This window comes from Camelus ferus, chromosome 4, assembly GCF_009834535.1.
Source record: "Camelus ferus isolate YT-003-E chromosome 4, BCGSAC_Cfer_1.0, whole genome shotgun sequence".
Lineage (NCBI taxonomy): Eukaryota > Metazoa > Chordata > Mammalia > Artiodactyla > Camelidae > Camelus > Camelus ferus.
Genome location: NC_045699.1, coordinates 17,839,840 through 17,867,310, shown reverse-complemented (window position 1 = coordinate 17,867,310; position 27,471 = coordinate 17,839,840). Strand labels below are relative to the sequence as shown.

Here is a 27,471-nt window from a genome sequence, read left to right as displayed (position 1 = left end):
TAGAGTTGACAACATGCTGAATATCACCAACGTAGCTTCGGGGTTTCTTCCTTCGAATTGGAATCATTTAGCCAAAATTCAAGTCACATTTTTTGCTCTGGGATATAGAACCATCTTCTCAACACTGTGAAAACTGAAGAGCTCATTGAACAAAAGTACTTAAAGCAGGAGGGGGTTAGGTGGGGAGGAAGGTAAACTTCCTCACTACAAAAAGTAATAGGAGACTATCCAAGGGTTATTATCCAGGGCGAGGTCAGTAATTAGGGGCATTGATTTGCCTTTTTTTTTTTCTTTGTCATCTATAGAATGTAACATGGTAGAATTATTTTAAAAAGGAAGTAGACACAGCAACAATTGTGGTGAAATGCGCTGGATTTTATGGGAGAGTTTAGTCAAGGAAGGGCATTGTACTTACCTGTGAAGGTGGCCTTAGCCATTGCCTTGAAGTTCCCAGAAAGTCATTTTTTAAGAGAAGGGCTCTCACTGCGTGAGCTGAAGATCCCAGGATATGGCATGTAACCAGTGTATATTGTCCTAGGAACTCTGTTAAGTGACGCATCCAGCATACTCCTTCTTTGAAACAATGAGACCATGGGACCATAAACAAGAGCACTGGTTCTGGGGGAAAATGGCTTATGTGGAAAATGGCGATCCAATAGGGAAATTAAATCATACTTGTGAACCATCATTGGCTTGAGTGGACAGGACCTGCAGTTTTGAGCATCTGACACCACAGGTATCAGAAGCTTTGAAGCTGTGGAGAGAAGCTGTCTGTCCAAAGTACTACGTGGTGCCTATTACTTACATATATTTAAAGTACTTTCCTTCTGATAATAAGTGAACTGTCTCATATATGACAGTGATCTTTCCTGAAATTTTAGTGCCATTTACCACATCCTTTATTTTTATGGGCACATTATTGAGAGTTTAAGTCAGTTTTTTGAAAACAAGCTCAGATTTGCATTTTGTATGTTTTTTTCTTAATGTGTTTTTTGAATGCTTTCAAAAATACAGAGAAGATGGAAGAATATTGCAATGGATTAGTTAATTCATTGTTAACCTACTAGTTAAATCATTAATTTTAAACTGGGGAAGCAAAAGGAAAATTATTTACTTGAAAATACTATGGAAACTTGGGGTATGCAGGGTAAACTTTTTCATATTGATAAATATGATTTTTTTAATATGCATTAGAATTCACCAGAATTGAACCTAAGGAGTGGATGAGCAGAACTTAATAGTTCTAGATGAGTTACATAAACATCTTTGTTCTCTTTTCTTGAGAGAAGTTGAAATTCATGGGCCAGAGTTCCAGGATAGGAAATAATTCCACTTCATTGTTGTTCAGTGGGAGTTATTTACTTATTTTAAAATAGGAAAGCTATTGAAGTTTTTAATTTGATTTTTATATATCAGTTGTATTGTGATATAATTCACCTACCATTATTACTGACCCATTTAAAGTATACAATTCAGTGGGTTTTAGTGTATTCACAGAATCACGCAACCAATGCCATGATCAGTTTTCAGACATTTTCATCATCCCCTCAAATTCCTCACTGATTAGCCGTTGCTCAATATTTCCCTCCACCCAGTTGGGTCTTTTTAATTCGGTGGTTCTGAACGCTGGCTGCTCCTTAATAAGAACCACCTGGATGTACTTAAAAACAAACAAACATAGGAACAGTAAAAATACCCGAAAGCAACTGAATCAGATTCTCTGCCATGAGGCCTATGCATTTATAGTTTCAGAAAGGTCCCAGGTGCTTCTGACTGACAGTGAGTACAAGATGGTATTTGAGCTGCTCTCTGCTGTGCGTTCTGATCACCTAGGACCTTGCTGAATGGCAGACTCTTTTTCCTTAGGTCTAAGATGGGCTCAAGATTCTTGTCTAACAAGCTCCCAGGTGATGCTAATGCTGCTGTTCCTCCTCCATACTGTAAGTAGCAGAGCAATGAGCAGCGTTAGCAGCACCTGGGAGCTTGTTTGGGATGCAGAATCTCGGACTCCGTCTCAGATTACCTGAATCAGAGCCTGCGTTGTAGTAAGATTTTCCAGGTAATTCATAGATACCTTAAAGGTTAAGAAGCACTAGTTTTGATGATGGCAAAAGGAAATTTTCTGTCAGGAAGAAAATTAGAGTTACTGTCATTTTCATACTGATTGTGCTCACTATGTGTGTTAGACTTTCAGTTACCTGTAATGTTTCACCTGTTTTTCTATTTATAGTTCATTATCTCCAGTTGGTTCTAGCTGCAGTCTTGTTTTCAGAAGACAGTAGGTGCGAGGTGTGGATAGGGAGCCTAGTGTGAGGAGCTGAAATCATCTTGGATAGGTAAGATTTGTCGTTAGAGTGGTGGCACATTAAGAGGTCCAGAATCAATCACCTGAGTTGGCATAATCCAGTAATGTTTATGGAGAGCCCTCATGTGAATGCCTGTTTGGCACTATAAATCAGTGGAGTGTAATCGAGTGTATAAGAGCCTTAAGTTCCTCCAGGGGGGGCTTGTGGCTGGCAGAAACAGAGGAGAGGTGAGCCTAAAGAGTAGATTTCCCTCAAGAGAGCCATGATTACCTGAGTCAAGCGTAAAATTGTCCTGCTGTTTTAGAATCTTCTTTGCTGCATGTTGGTTAGCAATATCATCCAGCCTTGAAGAGGAAACCGATGAGCTGTGTATGAAAGCATAAAAAGGATATAAGAAGCTTAGAACTCCACTGAGAGGTGTTCCCTATTACACTGTAGGATTGATTTAAAATAGAAGTAATATAACATATAATTGTAAGCTTTCTGGGCATGAAACTCATCTGTGTTTTTATGATATTCAGGACTCTGCTAGTGAGATACAGTTAGACTTTAAGTATTTCTCATTTCTTTGTGTCCTAATAGCTGATTATTTTGAGCTATAGTAAAACAGAATATGTGGCCATTTTGTTTTTGTTTTTAGTGAATATTTTTTAAATTGAGGTAACATTGGGTTATATTGTTTCATGCATACAATATTATATTTTAATTTCTGTATACACTACAGCATACTTGCCACCAAAAGTTTAGTTTCCAACTGTCAGCATACAGTTGATCCCCTTTACTCATTTTGCCCTGCCATCTGGTAATCATTAACCTGTTCTCTGTATCTGTGTGTTGTATCTATGTGTTTGTTGTTGTTTGGTTTTGTTTATTAGTTTATTTATTTTTAGTATTCTAACTATTAATGAAATCATATATTTTTCTTCTCCATCTGACTTATTTCGTTTAGCATACTACCCTCAAGGTCCATCCATGTGTTGCATGGCAAGCTTTCGTCTTTTTTATGACTAAGTAGTATTCCCATTGTGTGTGTGTGTGTGTGTGTGTGTGTGTGTGTGTGTGTATGTATTTTCTTTATTCATATATCCATTAATGGGTACTTAAGTTGTTTCCATATCTTGACTTGTAAATAATGTGATGAACATAGAGGTGTGTAAATCTCTTTGAATTAGTGTTTTCATAATCTTCAGCTAAATATCCAGAAGAAGATACTTGGAAATCATACATCCAATAAGGGGTTAATATCTAAAACATATAAAGAACTTGTACAACTCAACAACAAAAAAAACCAAACAACCTGGTTAAAAAGTGGGTAGAAGATCCAGGTAGACATTTTTCCAAAGAAGGCATACAGATGGCCGACAGGCACATGAAATTATGTGCAACACCCCATTAATTATTAGGGAAATGCAAATCCAAACCACAGTAAGATATCACATCACGCCTCTTACAATGGCTGTTATCAAAAAGACAAGAAATGTGTTGGAGACGATATGGAGAAAAGGGAACGCTTAACACATTGTTGATAGGAATGTAAATAGGTGCAGCCACTATGGAAAACAGTTTGGAGATTCTGCAAAAAAATTAAGAATAGAACTGCCATATGATCCAGCTGTTCCACTTCTGGATGTTTGTGTGGTCATTTTAAATGAGTCTGTGCTGAATTGCTTAAGTTGTTCCAGTATGGGAGTGAAGAGAGAGATGTGAGGACCCAGAATGTTAGCCAATGACTTCCCTTGGTTCCTGTGACTTTCCTGAAGGAGCTTTAGAGAGGGTATTCTCTTTGTTAAATCTGTGGCTCAGTAGTTCTCAAACTTCCTGTGCATAAGAACCACCTGGGGAGCTTGCTAAACGTACAGCTTCACAAGTCCGTTTGCCAAAGATTCTCATTTATTCAGCAGGTTTTACATGAGACTCAGGAATCAGCATGTTTATCTAGCTGCTCAGAGATAGGGATCATACTTGAGAAGTATTGCTTGAGCCCTGGGAAGTTAATGGTACCATAATATATGAACTGCAAGGAACCTGTTGGGGTAGAGTGGGAGAGATCTTGAGTGGCTAAATTATGTCTCCTTGCCTCTCTTGCCTATTTGGAAGGCAAAAATTCTGTTTGCTCCTAAGCACAAAGGCACTAAGTTCATCTTACCATGCCCCAATAGAGAGGCCAAGAGCAGAACCAAACAGCAATTCTAAAGGGAAGGAAATCCGATGAGAGCAAGCCAACTGTGGTTGCAAGAGAAAGACTATGAAAGATTTAAACCTCATTGCTCTGTTCAATGAAATAATCCCATGGCCCTGACCAGTCAGTGTACTTTATGGTCACACATAGATGCTTGTAGAGGCAGGAGGGTAAGAGAGCTCTCAACGTTCTCTTAAAAATCAACATGGGTTTTCAGTGTTGACAGTGCATGAGGAGCTCATGCTCAGAGTTTTTCATATGTGTGCCTGGAACATGCCTGGAAACCTGCACTTTAACAAAGGACTTGGATGCACAAGTGGTCTACCCACCATGCTTTGAGATATATCAGAGTAGAGTGTGTGTAGGTAATAAAGTTCATTTTGCTTAACTGGACCTTTTTATAGTTTTGTGGCTTATACAAGATTAAACGGAGATGTTTAAATGGGGTTTCAGTTCCCAGTTCCTTCCAGGATGGGGGTGAACTGGAAGAAAAATGGCATGTTTGACTACTGTGATTAAACAAAGAGCATATGCCAAGTATAAATTCTAGGCCCATGAGTCTCAATTCTGGTTGCTCCCTTAGAGCCCTCTGAGGAACTTTTAAATCTAGATGCCTGGCCTCTCTCTGGAATGACTAGGGGTCAGCCTCAGGCATTGGTAATTTTTCAAAGCTTCCTAGGTGGTTTCCAGTGTGCTGGAGGGATTAAGAACTACTGGCCTATTGTTAAAATGAGGCCATGGGGGTTCACTGATGCCAGACCTTCAGATCTTTCAATGTTAGTAATGTTTTATATGAAATCTCCTGATTAATGAATGTTGGAAAACAATTCTGATTTTTAAAAATACAGGGTAGGCAGACAGAACACATCTACTCCCAGGATGCAATCCAAGGGCAATAAGTTTGTGACCTCTGGTTTAGGCATTTAACTATTCTCAAAAACTTTAAAAGCCATTTTTAACCTGTGAACAATTTTTATATTAAATAGTTGAAAAAAAAAAAACCTGCTACTAAGATGTCCTTTAGTTCAAGGCTTATTTTTCCCCTTCCCTTTCTTTTTTTGGTCTGAATTTCCTTTTGGTTAGCTTGAACTCCACTTTTCTGTAACACACTTACGTTGAACCAACTTATCTCAATGTTCTCTAACATTCATCATACAGGAAGTGTGGCAGAGAACCAACATTCACCTGGTATTTTGGTTGCAAAGAGGGATAACTAAATTTTTATGATTCATAAATTATTAGAGGGTCATTTTCTCATTTGCTTTGTAATATGCCATTTTTTTCCCTTGAAATTTTCTCATGTCCTTTTGCTTTCAATTTTTCCTCTGCATATTCATATTATGGCAATCTTTTAAAGATCTCTTTTCCCTCAGCAGAAGTGAGGAAATAGCTGTGAATTCATGAGCAGTAACTGCTTGTTCCAGAATTCGTGCATCATTCTGATGTGCCAGACAGTGGCTGACATGCACAAATATCAAATGTTGAGAATCTTATTTGTGGAAAGGGTTAGTCTAATCGACATCAAGCTGTACTTTCTGGAAGAAGGGAATATGAAATGTTTTTGGCAGATGGTGTGCTCCGAAATGGTGATTAGGCCAATAGCAGTGGATGGTTATACCCTCGGTAGATGAATGTCATATGTGCTACGTGTATTTGTGCATCTGTTTGTGCAGTGTTGTGAGTTTATTTAGATGGAGGGTTAATTTTAAGAAGTTAAAGATATGTTTCCTAAAGGGTGAAGTACTTTGTAATTCATATCAATTTTTTTTTTATTTGCTTATGTCTTAAGGCAAATGCATTCCTCCCTTAGGGCCGTCAAACAGAGAAACAAGAGAGAGTCCCAAGGTAAATACTGATGCAAAGTGCACCAAGAGTCAGCAGTTGTGGCTGTCAGAATGTAGCCCCAGGTTTAATTTTCATAACTAGCTTCTTCTTAGCATTAAACTGTTTTTGCAATTTTTCTTATATCCATTTTGATGGGTGAGATGGAGTCAGCCATGTGAAGAGCACAGGAAGAACATTTCCAGTCTAGGAAAAATCATGGGCCAAGCTGCTGCTGTGGACAGAGCCTGGGGCCCTGGAGGAACTAACCGGAGGCAGAGTGTCTGGAGCTGAGTGTTCCAGGAGGGAGGGAGAGGCCAGACTGAGGCCCAGGAGAAGTGGGCGTGGCCTAGAATATGCAAGACCTTGGCAAAGACTTTGGGTTTTCTTTGAAGAGTAGTGGGAAGTCATGGAAGGATTTTCTTTTTAATTTATTTTGAAAGAATCTTAAAGTTCCAGAAAAGGTGCAAGAATAGCACAAAAGATTCCCACATAGCATTTACCCAGATTCACCAAATTTTCACCCTTTGCCACAATTTGCATTGTCCTTCTCTCTGTATAATTAAAAAAAAAATTGAGAGTAGATTACATATATTCAATAGGGTGTATTTTCTAAGAACAAGGATATTCTCGTATATAACCAGAGTACAGTTATCAAATCAAGAAAATTTAACATTGATTTATCTATAGTCCATATTCCAGTTTTGCCATTTGTCTTAATAATTTCCTTTCATATCTTTTTCCTTTTATTTTTAGTGTACGGGCTCTAGTTTAGGATCATATGTGGCCTCTAGTTGTCATACCTTTTTAGTCTTTTAAAACTTGAAACTGTTTCTCATCCTTTATCTTTTATGACTGACTTTTTGAATATTATAAAAGTGATGCTGTGTCCTTCTTGGGGTATCACATCTGGAGGCACTGATGTCCATCTCTCTTCTCACTGGTGATGTTAATTTTGATTACCCAGTCAAGGTGATGTCTGGTTTCCCTACTGTAGAGTTACCATTTTCTTCTTGTAACTAATAAGCAATCTGTGGGGAAGACACTTTGAGACCATGCAAATATCCTGTTCCTCATTAAACTCACAACTGCCCCCTCAACCCTAACCCTAACCCTCACCATTAATTTTCATTGTGATGGTTTCAAAATGGTGATTTCCAAACTCTACCACTCCCTTCAGATATACTAGTGGCAATGGAGATAGAGATAGTTTTGGATGTGAAAATCATAGGAATCTCTGGAAATTCACTTTATCTATAGATTCCAAAGCCTCTACAGATTCTGATTTAGAAAGCTTAGGTTGAAGCCAGTGTGGCTCTTTTTTCTTTCCTTCCACATCTGCATCTTTAAAATGGGTACAGTTGAGCTATCAACTATGGATATTGAGGTAATAAATGAGATTGTGGTTTGAACTTATTTTCTTTATAAGGGAAATCCAAATTATTATGATTATATTGACAGTAGGTATCACATGATACATAGGGATTTTTCTAAAATTGAGAAGGATTTAAAATAATATATGGCTGAGTTAAGTCTGGAATATTTTTTAATGCTTTTTTATTGAGATATAATTTGTATACCAGAGAATTCACCCTTTTAAAGTGTACAATTCAGTGATTGTTTATTATCTTCACAAAGTTGTTTAACCATTACCACTATCTAATTCTGGAACATAGTCATCATCCCCAAAAGAAGCCCCATACCCATTAGCAGTCATTCCCCAGTACCTCTTGTCCCCAGATATAAAACACTATTTTTTCTATCTGTGGATTTGTCTCTTCTGGACAGTTCATATAAATGGAATCATACAATATGTGGCTTTTTATGTCTGGCTTCTTCCACTTAGCATAATGTTTTCACGGTTTATCTATGTAGTAGCATGATCAGTACTTCATTCTTTCTTACAGCTGAATAATACTCCATTGCATGGATATACCAGATTTTATTTACTCTGTAATATTTCTGTATCCTTACCAAGTCCAATGAATTTTTAGTGTTTTTGCCTTTTATATTTATTTCTTGAGGTAAAATACTTATCCTAAGTTCCTGAAAATAAACCTCCTAGACTTTGAGTAGTTGTTACTGTTTTTTATTTCAATGTAAATTTCCTTATTTTTTTTTTTTTAACATTGCTTAGAATTCTGTAACACTTAAAAAAAAAAAATCAACCATCAGCTATTATCATATATTTTTGTTGTCCAAATGAACATTTTGCTTTTTGGAGAGCTGATTATTTCAGTAACTGAATGTATTACCTAAGGGATCCCAGGAGATGTAGATGTTTGGTTTTATTTGGCATAAAGGAAGCATGCCACCTTTATTATATCATCTATACCATATAATCAAGCTGCCATAAAGAATTAGACTTAGTAGAATATAATAATATATTTTATTTTGCTGCAGTTACAAAAACTTCAGTACTTAGGAAGCCATCATTTCTGGGCACATCATATGTTACCTTTTCTGGGAAATAGTGCTTACTTTATAGTTTTTTTGAAAGCAGGATTTTAACAAGGCTGAATTGCAGGAATTACTATAGGTATACTCAGCTTTTATTTACTAGCACTTAACCCTTTGTTGAAGGGAGGGTCCAGACCTTCTTTGAGAATCTCATTGAAGTTTCAAACCTGCTCCTAAGTACACACATATATGCACTCAAAATTTTGCATATGATTTCAGAGGCCTTGTGAATTCTTGCTTTAATGGATAAATGGAAATTTTTACAGAAAAGTCAGGGAAAAGAAGATGGGAAAGAAGGAAATATCAGTGTCAGATCTGTGTCTGAAAAAGCCCCACAGAATTGAGGGTAAGAAAGAAGCTAGGGTGGTAATCGGGGAAGCATAGCCAGTAATGCTTTCCAAGGGCCATCTGTCTTCTTGCAGTTTGATTCTTTCTGTCGAACTGCATGTTTTGCTTCTGTTTTCACTTCCTCTTTTCTCTCATCTTTCCCACCCAGGGAAGTCTTTGTTCACAGTTTATGGTTCCAATCACCTGGGGTTTGCACTTGGGATTTAAAATAGACCAAAAGAATCCACTCCATATATTGCACAATCTTCCAGTTAGAAATTGACACTAGAAAATGCTTTGTAAGTTCTTCTAAATGTGGATGCTTAATTTAAAAAATGGTATGGTAATGTGCTGTTAAATGTCTTTAAGAGCATAAAACATTGTAATTTTTGCCTTATTAACCTATTTATCTTGTCTCTAGTTTTGTTTTGTTTTGTTTTGTTTTTCAATCAAGGATGTACTTGATTGAAAAATACAGAAGTTTTGGACCCCTGAGTATCTGTGTTTCCCTCCAGCCTTCACCATGTACCTAAAATAGTTCCAGACTTCTGACATTAGGAGACACCTTTGCATTAAAATGCTGCCTCTCAAAGTAGTGATCCTGGGAAAGGTTCATTGTGAGGGCAGAACCATTGTAATATGCAGTCTATTTTCAAAGAAATCTTATCCTCTCTTTACCTGTCTTATAGACCCAAAGAAAAAAGGAAATTAGTCAAAAATGTGAAAATTCAAATAATTTTTGCTCCAAGTCTTCTTTTTCTAGAAGCTTGTGTGGAAAGGGTAAAATGAATTTGTCTTAAAACACTATAGGATAGATAATGATTCACAATTATTGTTTAATTTTTCTTTTTTATAGTAATATTTGTTATAGAATCTTAATAATTTTTATTGTGTGTTTTTAAATCGTAAAATCTTCACAGCTTTTTTTTTTTCTTTTTAAAATCCTGTTTTGGCTTCTAACCAGCACTTTCAAATCAAAATTCAAAGCAGGTAGAGAAATGCTTTTAAAATGCATATTTGATGTAGTAAGTGCTATGCTATGCTTCTGAAAGCGCCAGGGTCACAGCTGCATACATGAAAATGCATGGTGACTGCAGGCATTGTTTCCTCACACAGAAAAGGCAATCTGTGTCTATCGCTGAATTTATGATGTAAATCAAATCATAGCTTTCTTATATTCAGAGATGTAGCCGAAAGGGTGAGGTGACCTAAGGGTTACAAATGACTTCCTTTTTGATTTGCCTACCAGAAGACTAATTTTTTTTAAGTCCCTCTTTTTTTTTTTATATATTAAGATTGATGTATTTATACTTGGAAAGGTGAATCTAGTTACATACCTTGTTTTGTCGTTGCCTCCCTGTGCTAGTCTAGTGGAACCACGGATTTATCATTTATTCCTTCCCCCACTCCTTTCTGTTAAGATGCATGTACTGCTCTGTGTTGTTGACAATGTTATTAAAGGGTAGGGAGCACTGCAGTATTGGGTACCAACTCTGCATGCTTCCTCTGTGCTTTTTTCCCTGAACAATGTGGACTTTGAAACAGTGTATTTAGAGAGATTGTGACGAGTTGGATTTTCATGATCCAAAGAGTTTAAAAAGGTGCTTTGGAGAAAGGGTGTGTTTGTTATATTTATGGTGGATGTGCATTAGGCACAGAAGGGGAGACATAAAGAGAGTAAGAAGACACAGACTCAGCTTTCAAGCTCCTTTTGCTCTAGCTTCAGATACAAATTTACCTGCATGATAATCGTAATAGTACCCTGTTTATTGAGTATTCTGTGTGCTAGGTACTGTGTTAAATGCTTTACTTAAAATGGCAATTAAAACATTCACAAATCATGAAATGGTAACATGTCTAAGAATGTACAGTAAATTGGCTCAGCTGTGGCAGAAAAACAACAACAACAAAAACTGCACAGTGAAGGAGAAGTCAGAGCCACTGGAGGCCAATGAAGGGTGACCTGATTGCCTGGTTTATATTGATTTTAATCTTTAGAAACAATGTTATTCTCTTTTAAGAGGAAAGCAGAATCTATTGAATGTCTCAAGAGTTAGGAAATTCTGATTTAAAAATTTCTGTGGGCTTATTCTGGATGTAGCACTGCACTTTTCTCTGAAATAAAAAATATAGGATGATTTATTTCTTTGAGATAAAAATAGGAGACCTCTGTTTTGAGGTCTTAGATTTTATTAGACATTGGCCTTAAAGCCATTTAAGCCTGGCATATACCTGTATAATTGAGAGCCATCTGCTTTCTGCCTTTACGGGGTTTGGTTCCACCTCTGGTCCTGAACAGAATGAAGAGTAAGGCTTTATAAAGGGTGACTTGGGTTATATGACTTTACTCCCCGAAGGTACTTAGTCTGATTTCCTCAATTTACAGATGAAGAAACTGCCTAAGAGAGGTTAATTCTCTTGACTGAGATCACCCAATTTGTTGCAGAGACAGAATGTGAATTTGGAACTCCTGACTCCTTCAATTCAGTGTTTTCCCTCCACTATTTCATCTGACCTCTGCACTTCTAGTTTTTTCTGAGATATGAATGTGGCAGCATAACTGTAAATGATATGATAAGGGGGATGTTGCGTAGGCACTGTTTGTGTAAATAATGATAGTGATGACAGCGCCCCACATTTGTGTTTGTTTTTTCAAAACTTCTAGAGCTTATTGTCTGCCACTGTTAGCTTTACAGCTGATCAGGTTGATTGTACATTCAACCCATCTGTAATTTTGAATAACGTGTTATAGTCAACTTATTTGTTACTTTATAACTTGAATAGCATGTTTCGGGATAATTGACATTTTAGGGCATTTGCTTTGGTGTTCTTTTATACCACATCCTTCCCTTCCTCTTCCCCTTCCCTTCCCTTCCCTTCCCTTCCCTTCCCTTCCCTTCCCCTTCCTTCCTTCCTTCCTTCCTTCCTTCCTTCCTTCCTTCCTTCCTTCCTTCCTTCCTCCCTCCCTCCCTCCTCTCTGTCTGTCTGTCTGTCTGTCTGTCTGTCTTATTTTTTTTGATCAACAGTGCTTCTAATGAAGAACAAAGTTTACTTTAAATTGTGGATTCTTCGCTTACCTTGACTTTTCTCAGCTGGAGGTACTTGAAAGAAGTGGAATGGCTAACAAGTAGTGAGTGAGAAGAAAGAAAAAAAAATGTTGAATAATCCATAAATTTAGGAATCAACCTTTGAATATATCAAGAGCGAGCTATACTTGGCCTTATGACATTTTAAATGCTTTAATTATAATATTTTAAGCAGGAAAATAACTATTTTCTATCGTACAAATTAGTATGCATCAAATTTAATGCTGTTTGTTCATTTTGGAACATGATTCTGTATTTTGCAAAGGAATGGTTTCACATTTGTTTTCCATTTTAAGTCTTTTAGTTTCTACTGAACTGTTACTCTTGTGCACTTAATGTCAATATTTGATGGCTGCATTTCAATAGGAAACTTCGAATTTTGAACATGATTGATTGACTGCTTTTGGTTCACTGTAAAGAAGGGTGAAGATGGAATCATTAGTCTTTTTGAATAACTCAGGGCTGGTACCATGTTTTAGTCGGTTTTGTGCCTCTCACAGTGCTTGTCATTTTACCTAGTGCAGAGGTTCTTAACCAGGGGCAGTTGTGCCCCCCAGGGGACACGTTAATGTTTGGAGACATTTTTGATTGTCATGTGACTAAGTTGAATGCTACTAGCATTTAGGGGTAGAGGCCAGGAATGCTGCTAAACATCCCATAGTGCACTGGACAACGCCCACAACAAAGAATTATTTGGCTCCAAATGTCAGTAGTGCCAAGATTGAGAAATCCTCCTAAATGGCAGTTACACAATAAAGTATATTGCAATTAAAAATGTGTCCATTCAGTAAAGCCCAAGTTTTTATATATTATGTTTTAATGTGCATTCACATACCAGTTTGATGATTCACAAGGGAGAATTTAGCTCTTTGCTTCATTATGCTTGAAGTATTAAAACAAAATTTTGGCAATTATGATTGATTTTGGGTTAGTTGTACTCACTTGAAATAGTGTAATATTGGTAATCAATGTTAATCAGAGTAATACTCAGTGTTCTTAATTTGGACTTCCTTTCTCCCTCTAGGTTTTCAACTTATTGGAATCAATATTGTATATTATTCCTATAATAGTTCCATTTGGATCTGATGTAATCAATTCTCTGGAAAAGTTAATTATCCAGCTCTCTAAATCAGTAATTAATCTGGATAATCCCTATTCTGTATTCTACTTAATCTCATCTTTAGCGTTTAAGTATGAGAAACAAAATAGAATTTGCTGAACACAAAAGCTAGCAAAACAGACCTTTCACCTTCACGCAGTAAAGCTAGAGTGGGTCCCATAATCCCAGTGAAGTAGAAGCTAAATTATAATAGAGTTGTTTGCTATATGTGCATCATTTCTAATCCTGCATTGCAATTACTGTCTCTTCTGTTGATCTGGTTTAATTTGGATAAAGCTAACTGTGTTTTAAAAAGAGGATAGATTCAGAACAGGTGTTTTTTTGAGGGGGAGGTGAGAATTGGGAAGGGTAGGGGATGATTTAATAAAGGAAGAGTATAGAAAAGCACTTAAGTGCTTTATGATCACACAAAAACTATGTGGTAACTTGGATTTCCTTCTTAAATAGGCATAAATGCCCCCATTAACGGGAGGATTAATGGATGATCATATCTGATGCTCCTCATTTCAATATGGTGCTTGTCAGAAGGAAAACCCATGGCTAAAATAATTACAGTTGGTGTTCTTTCCTCTTTATTCATGTTTACTTGAACATGACCTACTGAACTCAATCTCAGGAGTTGGGCTGATGTGAGGTACCTGAGAGGCTTTTAGGATTTGTAACATTTGTTTCTTAATATCTGTAGCAACTAGAGCACAAGCAAATACTAGAGAGGTTTAACTGCCAAAGAGTTCGGAATTTGGAAATGTGATTTTGATTTTTGAGTTTTGGCATAAAAAGTTGCTTGGAGCAATTCTTTAGGGATGGCAGTAATCTGATCAGTCAGAAATAGCCTGCGCTTTAACAAACAGGAGGCTGCCAGCATGTGAAGTTAGCGTATGATAGATTAGTTAGGGTCAAGGAGAAAACAGAGAGATGGTGTTATAATACCCAGAAGCTGTGTTGTAGTGTCAGAGAGGTGTTTAACACGAGGGTTTCAATGTGATGGATCTGTCATACTTTTCTGTTTAAGATAGAAAAAAATCAGAAAACTTCCCAGCTCCTAACCTCTTTTTTCTGTGGCTTTTCACTTGTGGTTTTCAGCTCTGGTAACCTATTAAGGATTGCTAGAACAGTTTTTAAAAATTGTTAATGCATGGGCTCCACTCCTAGCAACCCCAGTATAATTGAAGCCCGGGCATTGGTATTTTAAAAAGAGCTCCACCGATGAATCTAACATGCAACCAGGGCTGAGAACCACTGCTTTATAGCAGTGCATCAGAATTCTCTGGAGAGCTATTTATTAGGTCTGGACTGGGGCCTGAGAATTTATCTGCATTTCTCACAAGTTCTCAGGTGATGCTGATATTGCTGGTAAGGCAATCATATTTTGAGAACTACCAAGAAGGCAGTTTTAAAAAATCATTTGGGTCTGACGGATGGTCAGATCTTTTTTTTAAAAAAAACATAGCAAATGCTATATTTTTGGGTAAAAGTTAAATAAAGAACAGTATTATGCATATGATTCTTTTTATGGGAAAAAATTAATGCTTCTATATGGTTTGAATTTTTTTCCAAATAGCATTTTTTATTTAAAAAAATTTTTTTTGGAGGAAAAAGCCACAGCAATAATAACTGAGAACTTTGTATAGTAGTTCATAGTTTAAAAAGCTAATGAATTTACAGTTTCTAGAAGACTTTTTGAACTATTTAACATAATTTGTTTTTGTGCTTTTTTAGTTTTCTATTTTTAACCCCATTATTTAAGAATTTTTCACATTTCAGATTTTTTATTTTATATAGTCTTTTAGGTATCTTAATCTGTGTGGCTGTGATAAAAAGATTTGTCTTGTTCAACAGAAATTTCAAGAATTTTTATTTTGGAGAGTTTTTTATTTGAGATGGGAGAAATATTTTCTTGTTACCTCATCTTAAGTACACTGGGGGAACACAGAGCCATATACTGAGAAGAATGGGGGTAAGTGGGAACAGAAAGGGAGAGAGCATGCTTACAGGTAGAGGCAATGTTAGAGGAAGTGTTCCTGCCAGGTTTGAAAGAGACCAGCAGGAGCAGGAGGTGTCCTGTGATTGCTAAGAATGAAGGAATCAAGGGGATGGATATGAGAGAGCTTTTGGGTTGTCAGCCAAAGTCATAGAGCCATTAAATGGCAGAGTCTGCTGTCAGATTTGGGTCTCTAAGACTTGGGTTTATTCTCTTTTCTAGAAAACAGATAAAGGAAAAAATAGTTCTAATGAGCCAGCTCTGCAACCAGTGTAGGAAATGGTAGTTTTGTGACAATTATGAATCTTGGAAAAAAGGTCCTAAATTGTAGTGGCTTTTTTGTTGCTATGTTTGGATATTAAGAATGTGTAGCTCTGAAATGACAGCTTCCAGTGTGACTTTCTGTGTTTTTCAGAAACCATCCTCAGCCTTTGATCACTGTGCTTGAACACAGACCTGATTGCTGGCCAGTACTTTTGCAGCAGCTGACAGCTTTTTTCCAGCAATGCCCTGAAAGGTAAAGTAAAATAAAATAAATGAGGCAGATGAAATAGTATATGCTAATTTTAGAGTTTTTTTTTTTTTTTAAGTGCTTTGACTGTAGTGTTTTCTCCTGAAGAAAAGAAGTTTCTTACAGCAGGACATAGTTTTCTATTTTCTTTTTAAGAGTAAAGAAAAAGAAATCCTACCAGATTTATTGATTGTTGAAATACTGACTATGAGAAGAGCTATTATTAAAGAAGCTAAGCACTGGTTAGTTGGGAAAGTTGATTAGAAATATTCAGTAAACTACCAAATGATACATATGGAAGACAGTTTCTTCCCTCTGGAAATTGATTAGTGAGTTAATCTCCATTAGAAACCAATGCCAGTTGGGATTAAGTAGTACTGCCAACTGGGACCAGATAGCCACCATGTGTGCAGTTAATTTAGCTTCACCAAGGCCTTCTGATGGTTCTCAAAGCTTTCTTCCACCCTTACTACCAAGGTACTGGCTTGCTACCAAGGCACTCATCTCTTGCTGTGGCTACTGCCACCTGTTCCTAACTGGCGTCTCTGCCTCCAGTCTCATTCTACTCAAGGCCATTCTCTAAGCATCCCTCAGGGTAATATTTCAAGGGAGCAAGTCTGATTGTATCACTCTCTTGCTTAAGTCGCCACAGCTGTGATTTACAAACTGCACTTGCAGTGTATAGGCTAAGCATGGGAATGCCCTCCGACCCTTTAACCTTTGTTTTTATAGACTATGGTTTTACATGTTGGCATCTTGTGGACACTTTCTATTGGAAGACAATAGTTTGGTTTCTGAAATAGTTGGAAAATCCCTGGGCTCCAGGATAAAATCTACTATGTCCTGCCAGGCTCTGTGTATGGTATGGTTTCTACCTGTTCCACCAGTTTTATTTCTCCTGTCTATCATACTTAATGAGTTGTGTATTTAGCAATACACTGACTTGCTTTGGCTCCACACAGGAAGCAGTGCAGTTCCCTTGCCTCAGTGCTTTCACTTGTTAGTATCTGCCTTACTGCCTTAAATCTCACCTCAGCCCTTTCTTGACTCATTTCTCTATTTTAAATCTCTGTTTAGGTGTTCTTCCTCCTAGGAAGTCTTTACTTACCACAAGCTGGATTAAGTGTCTCTTTTACATGCTCGCTTTATAACTTCAGTTGTGATTTCTAAATCGTTATACATTGTCTTATAATTATTCTCCTCTATTAGCTGTGAAATACTGTGAAGGCAGAGATTGTGTCTCATTGTTCTTTGTATTAATAATGCCTGGCACATTTTTAGTGCTCTATAAATGTTGAATTTTTATGTATTGCACACACATACGAGGCCCACAGATTGGGGGGCCAGGCAGTGGGTTGTAGAGTGCCTCCTAAAATACAGCATCACTGCATATTTAGTACCATCACACAAGGTCATGATAGGATGGTACCATTGTCCTGGGTAATCTAAGGCCTGAGTTATGTTTACCACCCTAACATTCATGTGTTCTTGCTCTTGAAGGTCTTACAATGTCCTATTGATACAGTTTCTTAGAACACTGTTTCTGAGTTTATAACTTCAATTTTAGTTGAAATTTCTAGGCAGGATAGACTGCTAAAAGAAGTTTTAAAGAGATGTAGGGAACCTTATAATCATCTGCCAGTGAGAAAATCCATGTAACATCTGAATGAATATTTTAAAATAAAACATCATTATCACCTTCTCTTCCCTCACCTAGGATTGCATTTTCAAAGGTAAGATATTCATATTTACTAAAAAAAAAAAAACTTTGTTCATCCCTGTCAGAAAGCAAAAATAACAAACATAAACATTTATTTAATGAAATGTCTCATAAAGTAGACTGGGATGCTTTATGAAAGATGTTCCTTACGAAAATCTCTCTTTTCCAATGCTTTAGTTAGTTAACAAATATTTAAATTACCTTTTGGTTGTTTTCATTTCAAACGAGTACTACACTGGGATTTAGAAGTAGTTCTCATGAAATATGTCCAGATATTCCTAAGGAGAAAAGATTATTAATTGACTGGTTTATTTACTGATAAACTTCTGTTGTCTTACTCCTTTCATTTGAATTCTGAGGTGTTAGAGTATGCTACCTAGAGCCTGTTGGAACTTCTAAATTATTTTATATTTATTTGCAAAGAATGATTTCATTTATCTCATTTCTGTTTTTGCCAATGAAATTATTCTTTGTGGAATTTTCATCAGACTATTGGTTTCCTGAGATCTAATTTTAAAGTAAATTAACTTAGTAGTTTTCACATCGTTGTTTAGAAGTAATGAAGGAAGTTTGGTAGTTTGATAAGAATATAAACAGTGATTCACAACTTTAGGAAGGAGGCACAATGTTGTGAAGATAGCTTGTATTCTAGCTGTGTGTTACGAATGGATTAGACTAACTGTTTGGGTTCATTTTTAATAGAATGTAGATGTCCTGAAATGACAGAGTATCTTTGTGCTAGATTTTTGGAGGTGTGATTTTCTAGTTAAATTCTGCGCTTATTTGTGGAAGGCCTGTGATGTTTGCATCTATATCTACAAAGACTTTGCCTTTGTAGAACAGAGGATTGGGTAAATTGACATGTGATATCATGGTCTCTAGGCCGGATACTTCAAGATTATCTAGTCTAACACATAATTTTTCAGATGAGGGAACTAAGAAGAGCAACAGTAAATGCCTTGCTCAAGGTCACATGGCTGATTAGTGGCAGAGTTCAGCCCAAAGCCTCAGTGTTCTGACTCTCACTTCAGGTCTTTTCCGGCTGCTTCTCCCTCCTTGGTGAACATACATATGAAAGCCTTGTGTTTAGATAAATGCACAACTGGTTATGTTTTTAAATGTTCTGAATCACTTTGAGATTTTAGTTTATCTGTTTTATTATTTTCCTTTTCTCCTTAAGCCCTGTCAGTTTCATACTGCAGGGATAGTAAATCATCAGATACCACATAGGCAATGCAAAATCTAAAATCAGGACAGATTAAGCCAGATTTTTAAATAGTATATTATCCTTAGGAAGCTCAACATAATGCTCCTGATGTCAAATAATAACAGCATCTTGGAAATAGATTTCTTTGTATGAACCTAGCATTTCACCTTCAGCATCTTAAAAAGGAGGAAACTGTTAAGCTATTCATGGGTGTTCTTGACACCTGGTGGTATTTATTCTTTGGGGAATATGTTGTAAGAGAGAGATGGGGAATCGATGTTTCTTAAGTCTCTTTTCTGGAAACTTAACATTCTGTGTTCTAACCTATGCATACATCATCTGCTTGCTTGATCTATGAAACTTTCTAGTTTCCTAAAGTGGATGGTGTGGTAAAGATATATGTTTCATTAATAATCATGAACTCAAAAGCCCCTTTGTTTTTAATAGATTGTTTAAGTATTTGTGCTCATGAGAAAAAAATTACTCCAGATTGTGAGCTCTATCAGAGCAAGGATTTAATCTATTTTAGTTTCTTGCTTTGTGTCTAGCACATAGAAGAGTGAATGGTATACTGTAGGAACTGAGTAAATTTTGTGAAGCAAATGAATGAATGAATAAATATAATCAATTTGGTAACTTTTAAAATTTTTATTAATGTCAATGCTGTAGAATGTATAGGGTTATAAAATTACATTGTTAGGCATAACTCATGCCATTTCCTCCAAGAAGTATTGAGCTTTATACCTTTCTTCTAGAAGTTTTCTCTCTGTCCTCTAGACTGTCCCTGTTAGACTGTGTGCTTCTTAAGGATGGATAATGTCTGGTTCATCTTTGTATCTTATCTCATAATAACTTATGTATAATAAATATGAAAAATATTAGAATGAAATTACGATATTTAATTGATGCATGCTAGTTGTAAAACTACTCTGTAACTTAGTGCAACTGAATTGATTAATTGAATGATTGAGCATCTCTTCAAGGTCCTAGTGTGTACAGTTATTGGTGATATAGCATTAAACAGAAATCATTGGTCCATCCCCTCAGTGGTTTGTAGTCTGGAAGGGGATGGAAATATTAATAAATAATGACAATAAAGCCATAATCCTGTGAAAGCACATAATGGAGGATCTGACCAAAGCTAGGTGTCAGGGATGTCATTTTAAAGGAGGAGGGAACTGAAAGATGATAGAAATTTGGCAGAAGAAGGAACAGGAGTGGGAGAAAGGGGAGAGTATTACAGGTAGACGGAACAGCAAGCGAGAAGAAAGCCCAGATGACTTGACGGAAGATCGGAAAGTTTGGTTAGTCCAGTGGAGAGTGGAGAGGAACAAGAAATGAGGCTGGAAAGATAAGCAGAGGCCAAATTTTGGAGGGTTTATGAATCAGTCTATGTACTTTATCTTAAGCATAGACTCTTTCAAGCTGATTAACGACATGATTGAATTTTTATATCTGAAAAGTCATTCTGGCATTTTAGTGTCTTTGGACTTGGAGTTATTGGGATGTATTGAAATCTAAATAGATATGAAAGATTTGTAAAGTCTTCCTCCTTTGAGTAGGAAGAACTTAAGAGGAGGGACTTGGCAAGTTATTGCACCTTTCTCTGCTTCAGTTTCTGTAACTGCATAATGGGATAATAATACTTCTTATTTCATAGGGTTGTGGTAAGGATCAGTTGAGTTTAAAGGTGTAAAGTGCAGTAACTTGCACACTGTAAGTGCTAACAAGTTGGCAAGTGAATGTTAACTGCCATCATAGTCGTCTTGGGACGTCTGTATGGCTTTGTTCTACATGGAACCTCACTCGTCGAGTTTTTCCAAAAATGTATGCCTGTGTCATACTCCTGGACAAGGGACCCTGACACCTATAATTCTGAAAAGGTTCTCAGATGATTCTGATGCTCACCAGAGACTGGTCCTGGAGATGTAGATGCTACTCTGGTGTGCAGGTACAGACCCTCCTAGTCCTGGGCGTCAGGCTTATGGTTTCCAGGTGTTGAATCATTCTCCCCAGTGTACAAAGAACTGTTTGGCATGGGCCTAGGCGAGTCACGGTAAAATAGAAGAGTCATGAAATAAAGTTACACTCAATGGTGTCATAGTTTATGATATGTCATGAACTGTAAGTTGATGTTTGACACTTACTGTTTGGTATTCTGCTTAATTCAGTGACTGGATTATGCATTTACATGACTTGTAGGTCAGAAGTTTCATGTATCCAAATAATGGCACCGTTTCTGTGGTATCTGTATTGTGAACCATCCCAGTTACGAGAATATTCTAAACTCCGACTAGCTCTGCTCAAAGTCTTACTTCAACCCCGGGCTCTTTGTGACAAAGAACAGCCATCAGTATTGGAACAACAGATACTTCAACTGTGTTGCGACATGGTTCCATGTTTGCAGGTAAGGCCTTTCCTCCTCCTTCACTAATAGAGGGTCAGCATTAGTAAGTGTCGATTTTTATTGTACATAAAATAGAACCTATGTGATTTGGCAGACTGGCTCTGAAATTGCTTGCAGGGTTTTGGAATTGATAAAGGAAACAAATCGAGATTTCACTTTAATGTATACAATGTTAACTAAATTCACAGAAATATAAATCAACATAGTCCACTGTATGATTAGTAGGAATGAAAACTTCGTTTAAGAAAGACTTCTCAGGGAAAACAATTTTGAGTTGAATTTCTCCTTGTGCTGGACACTGGGAGTGTTGTAAGGACAAAAAAGTCCTCTTTGTGTAAGTCAGAAAAAATGCATCTCTCTGGGCAGATACAGCCGTGGGGATGCAGGGCTGGACCAGCTGAGTGCTGGCTAGATTCCAGTTTCCACATGTCCCCTTACAGCATATGTGGTGACTCTGATGGACCCTGCTCTTGAGAAGCCCGCATTCTGGTAAGGGAGCTAAAACAAACATACACATTCTTATAACAAAGTAGATGGATGAAAGATGTTTAACAGAGGGATGCATAAAATGCTTAGGAAGTTCAGGGGAGAGAGAAATTTGAGCGGATGTCTCTATAACCGTAGTTGTGGTATGATTTTAGTGTAGTGATTCATTTATCCCATCCCACCATCCAGGTTTGTTGTTTGCCTAGAATCTGAGCACCATGCTGCTTAGCTAATGGAGGAAATTTGTGAATATTTTTCGGGGTGATCACCTGAGGTCACAGATGAGCTGCTTTAAGTTTGTGTTAGCAAGGAATGACTAGAGCGGATCTTTTGTGACTCATAAATAGACTTCCCTGTAATTAAGGCAGAGAAAAGTTAATTAAAATGAATTCTCCTGTGGCCTTTTCAAAGTTTTTGTTTTGCAGGGGCAATAAAGCAATGTATAGGCAGAACATCTTGAACCAGGGTACACTTTTTCCACCGCATGCTTGTGTTTCCCTGTTCTGTGCTCTTTGGTAGATGTTTGCCTTCATCTTCATCACCGTATATTGACAAGCCTAAATACTTCTAGAAGTGAGCTCTGTGGAATATTTCTGGGAATCTGGTTTGTTAGTATAGTCGAGATAGGTGAGGAAAAAAACTATACATCATTTGGCACTAATGGAACTAGCAACATAAATAAATTTAATCACTTAACAAATCAGCTTTACTGGAATGAAGAATCTGAGTGTTGGGAAGGATCTTAGTGGCAGTGTAATCCATTTCCCACTGATTACAGGTATTTCTTACACTCTCTAAGAGACAACCATCCCACGACTAATTATTAGTGATAGGAAGCAGCTATTTTGCAAGGCAACCATTTATTTTATATTTTTTTATCAAGTACTTCTAATTGCCCTGCACTTTGCTAAGACTTTACTCTTTAGTCCCCATTCTTCTCAGAACACAACAAAATAAGCTTTTAAAAAAGCCCATCTGCATCCTGCCTTGTGCTGTTTCTTTCTTCCTTTCTTTTCTTCCCTTTCATCCTTTACACCTTCCCTTCCTCTTTTCTTTTCTTCATCAATTTATTTCTCCACATGAAATGGTTTCAGCTTTCCCCTGGTCTTTGCTATGAATTTTCTAGTTTATTGGTGCTCAGAATGTGTTACTGTGAAATGTTCTTCTCAGAGGTGAACACAGTACTGTTGATGTGGTCTGACTATACTGAGCATTTCAGTGTAATATAATATAATATAATATAATGTAATATAATATAATGATTATATTAATTAAAATTTTTTTCTTTAGAAATAGCCATCAGCCTATTGACCTATGATGAGATAATGGTCAGTGAAACGTCTGTTTCTTTTTCTTCTCACTCCAATTGTTTTTCCATTTTGTATTTATGGTATTGTCTTGTTTTGGACTTACCTGCCTTAAACTTCATTGTTGACTTTGGTCCCAGTAGTTCTTTCTTTTTAATTGTTACTCTTGTCATCGCACATATTATCTTTGCACATGATCTATTTCTACATAAAGATGAACCACTCCTTCCAAAGTATTCTTGTTAGGAATTTTGGTAATGTTTAAGATTAGAAAGCCTTTAATACTAACTTGCTGAGTTGTCTTGCAAAAAAATTTTTTATTATGGAAAATTTCAAGTATGTACAAGACATGCACTTAAGGAAATATATGGGCAAATAAATATGAGGCTTTTCTTTGTTTTAAATACTTTTCTTTTCAGTGTGGCCTTTTCCCCTTTGCATTGTGTATTTGCAGAAGAGTAAAATAATTTAGCTACTGGACTGTTTACATTTATTTTTTATAACTTAGTCTTTTCTCCTATCTCCTTCCCTTTAATCCTTTAATAGCTTTTTTCTTCTTGTTAGGAATTAATTTTTCTCTCTGTGTACAACTTATAGTCATTGTGGGTTATTATGGTGGTAACGACTGGTGAAAGGTACAGCTGGTCAACTGTAGGCTTTCCTCTTGATGCATTTAACAGACACAAGGCTCCTGATTGAAGCAGATGGTTCATTGTTTGTAATCTCTGGGAAATGCCAATGTGTCTGCAAGCAGGACCATATCCTTAATACTAACTCCAGAATTTTGATCAGAACAGCTGGGTTTGAATTGAATTGGGATTTTCAAGAGCACCCAAGTCCTTCCTATCTAATACATTAGCCAGTTGAGAAGACACCCTACCATTTGAATATGGTCTTTCATTCCATCTGCCAAGTGTGGAAATGATGCTCTTAGTTAAGGTTGTCTGAACAAATTTCTTGTAAATTAAGGACTCAATAGTGCATTAGAATAACATGCTAACCCTTTTCTTCCAGGTAGCTATGTTGGAATTGTAGAAAGGAGAGTTCATTTGGAGAACTGAAAACTGACTTTTTAATTTCATTCAACATGTTGGCACTGTCATGTAACTTGTCTTTAAAAATCTGCACTCAGAGTAGTTAGAAAAATAAATGAAAAGAATTCATGCCAGCCAGTAGTAACAAAAATAGTAGCACATTTTGTTTTGGTTAGTGACAAAAGGAGAAGGCACAGTTGTGTAGTTTAACTCTCTTTGAGTTACATAAATTTCTTCATCTCTTTTAAATCTATAAAGTCTATAAAGATAGAGAAGAATATTTTATTGAGAAAGCTTATATAAGCGAAAACGATCCTTTGCTTTGTATATTACTTAAATATCATATCATGATTTTTTTCAAACAGATAAAAGATTTGATACAGACAACAGAAGTGATGCTGTTTATCGAAGAAGTATATTTAAGTCTTTTGCGTCATCCCATTTTTTGGAAAATTCAGCTTACCCAGCTGACCCTTCAGCTGCTGTGTGTCTGTGAAGTCAGCTTAAACATAACTGGGGAATGCTCATCTTTAATTCACCTTTTAGAGCACAGTGTTGAACTTCTGAAGGAGGTAAGGATAGTGAGAAGTTTTAATATGTCAGTTACCACTTAAGTGAGTCTTCGAGCACACTAGCAGGCTGTGTGCTCTTTTACTTTATTGCAGATCAAAGGTGTTTTGATCTAATACTATTAGATCATACTACTAATGTACTAATACTACTATCATTTATTATGAAAATGAGTCACTAAATACTCTTTGGAGGAACATTTAAGGGTCTACCATTTGGCATTTTTAAAATATATTCGTGTAGAACACAAGTATTGAACACTTACCTGCTAGACCCTGTAGAATAATACAGTTGACCCTTGAACAACGTGGGAGTTGGGGACACCAACCCTCCACGCAGTGGAAAATACACATGGAACTTTACGGTCGGCCCTCCGTATCCGGACTTCTGCACCTGTTTGTTTAACCAACTGCTGATTGTGTGGTACTGTAGTACATATATGCGGGAAAAAATGTGTGAGTGGACCTGCACAGTTCAAACCCATGTGTTATTCAAGGGTCACCTGTACATAGCTGAAAAAGTACACTCAGTGACCTCAAGGGACTTAACTAATATGCAAATAAATAATTGTAGTCCAATAAAGTAAATGCTTTTATGGAAGTATATTTAAAGTACAGTGGGAGTACAACTTGAGGGAAGTAAGGCTTGAATTCAGATCTGAGGAAGTCACAATAGGAGCTTGCTTGGTGCAAACCAGAAGTTGGGAAGGCATTCCAGCAGCGGGAACAGCATTTGAGTTGGGGACAAAAAGTGTGAACTCCAAGGGTTTTGCTGTTATTGACTCCTGTGACATCTGTGGTCCAGTATAAAGGCATTTCTTTACTTCTTTTCCCCAGATAGGCTTTGAATTAGCCTTGATTCCCCCAGAAGTAGACCCTGAGTTTCCCTGAGGGCCAAAGTAGAACCTGGGTTTCCATAGGCAAAGGCTTATGCAGCAGGAGTTCATTTACAGGTGTGATCTCAGGAAGCAGTGGGCAAGGGACAAGAAGAGTGAAATGTTAAAGATGGGAGAGGCAGTACAAGTGTTATCAGGTAGGTATTTCTGTTGTGCAGGTACTTGTGTAAATTTCAGAATGGAGTAATTTTAGCAAAGTGTGCTGGACCTTTCTTCTTAAGTTCCATAATATGTTAATGTTTTCCTTATTTAGAAACCTCAAATAACATCTTATGCTACTTGCATTTTACATATTAGAACTTAATATACATATCCTAGTTTTTCTTTTTCACCTCATTTATATACTTGGTGAAATTAATGACTTGGAGTTTCTATGGTTATTGCTTTGCTACATTTAAATATACTTAATAAATTACTGTAATTTAAAAATAATCTCTGCTTCTCTGGCACTAATGTTTCTTTTATTATAATACCATGATTTATTAAAATTTGTTAAATATAATTTATTATGTAAGCTATATAAATGAATTATGGCTGTATTAGGTAAGCAGACAATTGAGCTACTTTCTGGAAATGAAATATTCTTAAGTATTTCAGGTAGTTTTAGTGTTTTACAAAGATTGACTGTTTTGAAGACTACAAGTTTTCCCTCTGAATTAATTTGGTTTATATCCTAATGGTTTTTGGCCACGTATGATAACATTTGAATTTGTGTGTGACTGCTGTGGCATTAAACAATTCTTCCTTTAATAGAGCTGGCTTACTGTAAATAATTTTGTGTAATAGGTTTATAATATTTTATGTTAAATATACTCTTCCTAGATACATGTTAAACAGCCATGGCTCTAGAAACTTCTTTAACTCTTTACTTTTTTTTCCTTTTCTTTTAGAATTTTCCTGTTGTCCCGGTCATAATTGGAATAGCTTTACTACTTCTCCAGACTCCAGCAAGTCAGCAGAAGCCAATCTTAAGTCTAGGTAAATAAAAATACACTCACAAGAGTAAAATGTAAATGTAACACAAGTGTTGGCAGGAGTTACCTGAACTATGTAGCATGCTGTACTGTAGAGTCCTGGGTACTTTGAGTGTCCATGCTGAAATTTGTCTGTTAAATTATTATCAAATAGAACTTTCTTGTTCTTATCCAGCAAGGGAAAGTGTTTGGTGCAAGGTTCCATTTACTGTAATTTTTCAAGTGTCTCAGCTGTTCATTAGGACATTATTATCTAAATCATGTAGCAGTGACATTGGTAAATATTTTGAAGGGCATGTCAGTTTATTCACAGTTGTACAGCAAACTGAGAATTGGTAGCATAAAATGCTTGAAGCAAAATAAACTTTATCACTTGTATTTATTTTTGAAACTCTGTATACCTTTACTGTTCAAAACTGGTTCTATATTGAACAAGAGTTAATTTATGATTATTCTATTAATCTAGCTAGAACAAATGAAAGATAACATTCTTCTGACTGTCCAGTATTGATTTAAAGAAAGGTGAGGAATGGGGCTAAAGGAAGGCAAAAAATGTTCTGTTTAAAAATAATGTGATAAAGAATTAAGTTGCCAGGTCTGGCAGATTGGCAAACATGTCACATTTTTGAAACACGGCTTTTGCATTAATGTTGCCTCACTTTGCTTGGTCCAGTATAATCCATATAGTAATGTAGGATCTGTCTAAATTGTGATGTATGTGTTATGATGCCATGGTGCGTTGATAAGTTCCCACTTTCATTTTTAAAAGATGCTTAAGGTAAATGCTGATTATGTAGCTTGTTTTTCTGGGCATTTTGATTCATCATGATTTTGAGGGTGAATTTTGTTCTTTAACTTACAGTCTGTCTTGGAAATGGCTTTAGCACATGGAGGGAATCCTTGGCTCTTTGAAGGGCTTTGATTCCTACCCTGCTTTTGCTTATTGTCTGTAAGCACACTGTACCCTCCTCTGGTATGCACCAGTCTCTTTCTGAACTGCTTTTGCCTTTTTTTTCCTTATAGCAGTGCACATGGCATCCTCCTGTAGGTGTCATTTTCCAGTGATGTTACTTCTGACAG

At 36.6% G+C, this 27,471-nt stretch overlaps 1 protein-coding gene across 1 annotated transcript in view; it reads left to right on the top strand.

The window, feature by feature from the left end:
* Positions 1-27,471, top strand: part of FOCAD (focadhesin) — a 237,411-nt gene that overhangs the window by 45,960 nt on the left and 163,980 nt on the right. The window contains 4 exon segments of the mRNA XM_006180373.3: positions 15,696-15,797; positions 20,921-21,125; positions 24,318-24,524; positions 26,308-26,395. Of these exon segments, the coding sequence (XP_006180435.2) occupies positions 15,696-15,797; positions 20,921-21,125; positions 24,318-24,524; positions 26,308-26,395 (602 nt within the window).